Source organism: Stegostoma tigrinum, chromosome 8, assembly GCF_030684315.1.
Source record: "Stegostoma tigrinum isolate sSteTig4 chromosome 8, sSteTig4.hap1, whole genome shotgun sequence".
Taxonomy (NCBI): Eukaryota; Metazoa; Chordata; class Chondrichthyes; order Orectolobiformes; family Stegostomatidae; genus Stegostoma; species Stegostoma tigrinum.
In genome coordinates, this window is record NC_081361.1 from 59,433,978 (window position 1) to 59,440,820 (window position 6,843).

Below are 6,843 nucleotides of genomic sequence, written 5' to 3' on the forward strand. Positions count from 1 at the left end.
CTTTAAGCGGGATGGCTATTATTTTGTGTACCTAGTTGAAGAGATTTTGGGGAAGGTGGGTGGGCAGCATTTCAAAGCTTTGACACAATGAGGGTAAATAGGGTGGCGCCAGACTCCTTTAGCTCTGACATATAAGCCAGGTGGCGTCAGTTCAGCACCTGATCGCCACTCTCCCGAACAGTGAACCTAACAGACAGTGCACAGGGTAAACCCCAGGCTGCAGTTTATGAATCTCGCCGATATTTCCTACTTTACCGGCATTTGCAGCATGACTGCAGAGTGCCAACAGTCCTCCAACGAAGCTTCCTGCGCTTCGAGTCCGCTGGATAGCTCGGCGGATGTGTCATTGAGTTCCCCGGGTAAGGAGGAGGTGATGGTTAAATCGGAGCCGAGAAGCAACAGCCCGAGCGCGGAGAGAGATGACGGGAACAGGGGCGATATTGAGGGCCTGTTACCGAGCTCTGCTGGTAGGAGAAGGAAGCGTCCTATCCAACGTGGGAAACCCCCTTACAGTTATATCGCACTGATCGCCATGGCCATTGCCAACTCGCCTGAAAGGAAGCTCACTCTTGGAGGTATTTACAAGTTCATCATGGACAGGTTCCCGTTCTATCGGGAAAACTCCAAGAAGTGGCAGAACTCCATTCGACACAACCTGACTCTCAATGATTGCTTTGTCAAGATTCCCCGTGAGCCTGGCCGCCCGGGGAAGGGCAACTACTGGACCTTGGATCCGGCAGCTGAAGACATGTTCGATAACGGGAGCTTTTTACGGCGGAGGAAACGTTTCAAGCGATCAGACATCACCACCTACCCCGGCTACATGCAAAACTCCAGCGCCTTCACTCCACCCTCGGTTGGGCGGGCCTCTTACCCCAATCCACTATATCCGAACATGGGCTCTGGCTACAGCCCCCAAGTGCACGCTGCTCCCCATCATCCAGCCGTGTTACATCATTACCAAAGCTCAGCACTGAGCCAGGCTCAGCACAGGATGTTCAGTATCGACAATCTCATTAGCCAACAGTCTGTACTGCAGGCCTCGTCAAGCATTGATTTGAACTCTCACGGAAATGGGGAGCTCGGAACGATGGGCAGTTGTTCAGTCGGTGGGACCGATAGTTTCCAGACACAGCCCGTAAGTCCCACTGGGATGGGGACCATGTTTAACAGGTCTTCCAACAGCGTGACTTCCAACATGACCTATTCCTATTCTACATCCCCTCCCCATTTAGCCATGTCCCAGGCCAATTACTCGCCCAATCATACCCAGATGTATTGTCCTGCAAATCGGCTCGCCATACCGTCCATGAGAGCAAACAGCTGCTCCGATCACGCTGACCAGCTTTTGGCTTTATCCAGCCATCAGGTGAATGGGCTTACTCAGTTCAATGGCAATACCTCGTATATGAGGCAAACCAATTATGCGCCTGGACTTGAAAGATTCATGTAGAATGTTTGCTTTTAGGAGAGAAGCAGTAAAAGTGACATTCCTTTTCCACAAAACGACTCGAGGTTAGCTCTTTTATATATTTATTCCGAACTATAGCGCCAAAGTTCTGCGTCTTTCTATCCTTCCACGAATTAAACAGTGTCGTTGTTTTTTCACACTTTGCTCATCACTGTAAGAACGTACATTTCAGTACAAACAGGATTGTTTTGTCAGGGAAAGATACGCATCTGTCACCAATTGTCAACAAAATTCGTTCCAGAACCAGTTTCACCGAATACTATGTGGTACTTTTTATGTGTTTCGGCGAGAAAATATTTATCGTTGTGTTTGTGTAACAGCTGCATTAGATGCGACACTTTTTTTAAAAAAAATGTTCTTATCGTAAACGACAAAAAAATAAATACTGGATTTTTTACGTGAAAGGAAATTGGTGTTTTCTTTTGGAAACACACGCCCTTAAGATGGTGCATTAGAAACTTCGTTTAGAATCACAAAAGAGGCCTCATTTTGCTTATGGACAGACAGCAATGATACTTTTGACTGTACATTCTTCCCAGGCAGCATAATATAAAATATAAAAACCGAAAGAACTGCGGATGCTGTAAATCAGGAACAAAAACAGAAGTTGCTGGAAAAGCTCAACAGGTCTGCAGACTCAGAAACATCAGAGTCAACGTTTTGGGTCCGTTTGACCCTTTCTCAGATAATGTAGTTCTTCCTGCCCACAAACCTGAGCTCCCACTTGGAATAGTGAAGAAACTTGAATCAAGTATGGTCAATGCATTTTGTGAGCCAATTGCCTATCAGAGAGGTACATTTACGGAGAAAATCAAAGTAACAGAGCTGCAGGCATTCCCGTTTCTTCATGGATGGGAAATCATTTTTTTAAAATAACCCGTAACAAACCAGATAGTGAATAATGTGGAATTTAAAATAGCTTTGTATACCTGCCTGTAGGTATGAGTTTGCAAATTAAACCCGGATGTAGCTGAAACTAGTCAGAAACGAAATGAGGACAGTAAAATCAATAAAAGTCGTTACACGAGATTGTTTCTTAAATATTCAATTTCGAAGTAATGGAAATACGTCCCGTCTGACAAAAAATATCCCCACTTCTTTATGTTATTTATGAAAATACGTTCAATGGGTAATATTGACAATTTAATTCGAAACTGCTGCTCTTTAATGGCATTTTTGAATGCGACATTTAAGGAATCACTTCCTCTGAGTAGGTCATTTTTGTCAAACTGTTAATCTGTGATTTGCTCAATAAAAATAGTTATGAAGGACTTACACAACAGCAAAGCTGCTGTTCGAATTAGGCATGGGACGAAATCCGACTGTCTGTACTGGTCACAATTTTTTAAAAATTACACTGAAGATGGCACTGTCTTTGTTTTATAACACCTGGTTAATGCAAACCTGTCATTGTTTACAATGACCTCAGATTGCTTAGAGAGACAGAAACAGGTTTTCCTGAACGTAATAAAGTTTACAACATCAATGATTTGCACTTATATCACATAGTAGTTGTGATCTGCCTGGGACAGGTCCTTGTATACTGGATTTAACTTTTAATTTTGTAGCCTTGGGTATGGGGCGGTTCAGCGTTAGCGTAAGGAACGTAAATTTTCCTGGGGAGGCTTATGAGAGGCATGCCGTTAAATAATTCTAACATAAATCGACAAAGAAACAAGAAGCTTCAGAACTTGGCCTACGTGTACACATCCCCATTCATTCATATGTAGTACTTTCATTCAATGGCCGCTGTTCCAAATTATTCCTACTTTTAATTTGCCAAACATTCGATCAAATTGTTAATATCTAGAGTTAGCAAATCCCTGAGCAACTTTTGTCCAGCCTCCAGGTACAAAAGTGGTGAAATAAAAATCACAAACGAAGTTATTGCCCTCAACGTTGTATATCTGTTTGCACTCAGTTTTAAATTAAATGAGCTGCAATTATATTGTTCAATTCGATTAAGTAAAGAAGCTAGCAGTTAGAAGGTTGCTCCGTTCTCATCCGAATCAGTTGTTTTTTTACGAAACAGCGACCTTTGTGCATTGCTTATAAATAAAGGGCTCAATCGTTTATTTCACTTATAATCCGATTGATTGATGATTGTTGAGACCTTTTATTTCGTTCAGCGAAAGGCAGAATCCGGTGGGTTCTGGGAAGTTCTCTGCATTTCCACCCTCTGTTACCGCTCTCGGTTCTAGTTTCACCTCAAGTGGCTATGGAGCCGCAACCGCTCAGGATGTCTGACAGAGGCTTTTGTGTCATTGACGGCAATCTCCAGATGGCATTATTGAACATGTTTGCTGTTCTGCTCATGCAGACAGATATTTGGCCAGACATTCTTACGCAAGGACATTCTCAAATCGTCTAATTCTTATGAAACTGAAAATATTCGACGGGTTTTGGGCAAAATCTTTGTTGCACCAAGTAAATAATTAATTTGAAAATTAATGAGTTCCCAACGAGATTCTAAGTAACAAATTTTATTTTTGTACAATTTAAATTAAAGGGTAATACTTGTGCAAGGTGAGGGGGAAACGAAAGCTGAATAAAATATGATTTTGTTTATTCGTTTATCGAAACGTGGCTGCAAGGGCAGCAGCAATTGTTGGTCAGTCTCAACTGAAAAAAAAGGCCAGTGTTACCTTCCCCAAAGTGCAAAGGTGATTAAATCAAGTTGCCATTAGTTTGCCAAAGACCATTGGGTGCTGATTTGACTTGAGGATCATCAGACCTTAGCCTAGGGGAGAGGTTGAGAAGTACAGCCCTTCTTGGTAACCTCAGCCGGTATAGAGACTGAACCGACGCTATAAACATCACACTGCTTTGCAACCAAACCATCCAAAAACTGAGTTAAAACGACACCCACAGAGGTGACAGCGAGTTCAATGCCGACCTGGGCTGCTTGCCTATTTGGAGCTTACACATTCTCCCAGTGTTTATGTGTGTTTCCTCCCACGGTCCAAAGATGCGCAGGTTACATGGATTGGCCACGCTAAGTTGCCGATCACGCTAAGGGATGTGTAGGCTAGGTTGGTTTGCCATGAGAAAATACAGGGATAACGTGAGATGTTCTTTGGAGGGTTGGTGTGGACCGAATGGCCTACTTTCTTCTACATTGTAGGGATTCTAGATTCGAACAGGTTCAGGTAGGAGTCACAGTCCACAAGTTGGTGTATCGACGTATGTGAAGAGTGATTTCATTTCACACCCATGTTAAAATTATGATGGGAGCTGGCATCCAGTTTATAAGTCCGAGCCCCTGCACCCGATTGTTGTTTTTCACACGCTATTTGCGGACAATGCGTTGGCCGCATACCTAAGCTTTGTTTCTTAGGCAACAAATTCCAACTTTTGTACAGTGTACCTGGTATCCAGTCTCTCCAGCCCTCTCAGAATCTTTTACGTTTCTGCAAGACCACCTCTCATTTGTCTAAATTCCAATGGGTAAAGACCAATATGTTAACATTATCTGAACTGTTTCTCCTTCGATGCTTTCCTTTTACAACTAAAAAGTTTCATGACTGTACAGACTACACCAGATGTGACTCACAAGGCCCTTTCCATCTGAATTAAAACTTCCATAATTTTATATTCCACTCTTCACATCAACACTCCATTTCTTTCTGAACAAGTTGTTCCTATCCACATAACAACATATCGTAATTCATACACCAGACATTGTAAGTTCCTCTGTATCACCATGTTCGGCAATTACTCTCCATTTAAATAATATAGTATTTTTCTATTCTTCCTGCTAAATATGGCTCTCTTAGCTGGGCGACCTCTACGTATTGCAGTGGGAAATCAGTAACTTAACACCAACTTAAAAATGGTTAAGTACTAGTCTATATACCAAATATTATGTTTGATCTTGACATTAGCAATGGTTCATTTGTTTAAAAGCCACTGCCTCTTAGTTTCATGCAGATGTAAAGGTTCTAAAGTGTCATGAGTTTAGTCAATGTCATAATTCATGTAAATAATGCTTGTCTATCATACCCATTCCATATTTTCCATCCAATGCATTGGTACTAACATCATGCATTATCTTAAGACTTTCCTCCACCATATTCAACTTGTTTTGCTCCTGTTGTATTTCACATATACTGTACATTTCACAGCATATCACCAACATGAATTAAATCTGAGGCTTCTCTTTTTGTACAAAACCAAGCTAAATGTAAAGGAAAGAAACTGATGCAACAAATTTTATTATACTGTACCTAATACCCCAGAGAGAAAATCTTGTAGAATGCCTTTCAATTAGTACATTATAATCACAAAATGTAACCTTCTGGATGTAATCTCCTTCAGATTTGGCCATTATCCTAATAATTAGCTGAAAATCAACTTATATATTTTGTAGACTGTTGAGCACTGACTTAAATTCCTCTAGTTCATATCTATTGCAACATAATAAAACTGCTGTAGTTTTCAACTTATCTTTAGTGGAATGACAAGAACATCTTTTTAGAACTATGTGACTCATTTTAAGTAACCAAAAGAACAACTGGTTTTGAGGACACAAAGACTAGAATAATTTTTACCCCAATTTTGTAATTTAGAAGCTTGGTGTTGAGACAATTCTCATACAATTATCACATGAATCATGCCTCAGTTCGAAGTAAAGAAATAGTACAATAATAGTGGTAATAATATTAGAAATGCTTAAATGAAAATATCCCTTCTCAGTAAGATATTTTGTCACAGAATTTGATCAATGAAAAAAGATTTATTTCCTCCAATGAAAACAGTGTCATTGCTAAAAATTCATCTCTTTGATGATGTGGAGGTGCTGGTGTTGGACTAGGATGGACAAGGTCAGAAGTCACACGACACCAGGTTGTAGTCCAACAGATTTATTCAAATACATAAGCTTCTGGAGTCTTACTCCCTCTTCAGGTGTTAATGAGAGAGGTAGTATCAGACACAGAATTTACAAGTAAAAGATCAAAGGGTCACACCACTGATGAGGATGTATTAAACAAACCTAAGACATTGTTAAACCTTTAATCAGTTAGAAGGTTTGAATTGATTATTATGTGTATATAAATCCCTGAATTTATTTCAACGGCCACTGTCCTGAGAGAACTAAAGGTTTTACCAGTGTAAAGAAGAGGTTCCATTTTAGGTCAGACAAGTAATATTAAGTGTAAGGCTTTGTTTGGGATCTGTTTGTGTTTTGGCTTGGAGTCAGACTGGTTTTATTTCTAAAGCAGAAATTTATAAAATGTCACATTGTCCATAAATTATGTGCTTTTGAACAATATAGAATGTATCTGCAAATATACATTCACCCCAGAGATTCACTTGTGTGTGCGTGTGTGAGAGAGAGTATATGTGTGGGAGACAGGGAATGTGTGTGTGTG

General features: G+C 40.6%; 1 protein-coding gene across 1 annotated transcript; it reads left to right on the plus strand.

Annotated features, from left to right (window-relative positions):
* Positions 1 to 226: 226 nt before the first annotated feature.
* foxe3 (forkhead box E3) lies at positions 227 to 1,453 on the plus strand. Its single transcript, XM_048539837.1, has one exon. The coding sequence runs from the start codon at positions 227 to 229 to the stop codon at positions 1,451 to 1,453; it is 1,227 nt and encodes a 408-aa protein (XP_048395794.1).
* The last annotated feature ends 5,390 nt before the right edge of the window (positions 1,454 to 6,843 follow it).

Coding starts and splice junctions, on each gene's coding strand:
- foxe3 (XM_048539837.1), top strand. CDS start 227: ATGAATCTCGCCGATATTTCCTACTTTACCGGCATTTGCAGCATGACT.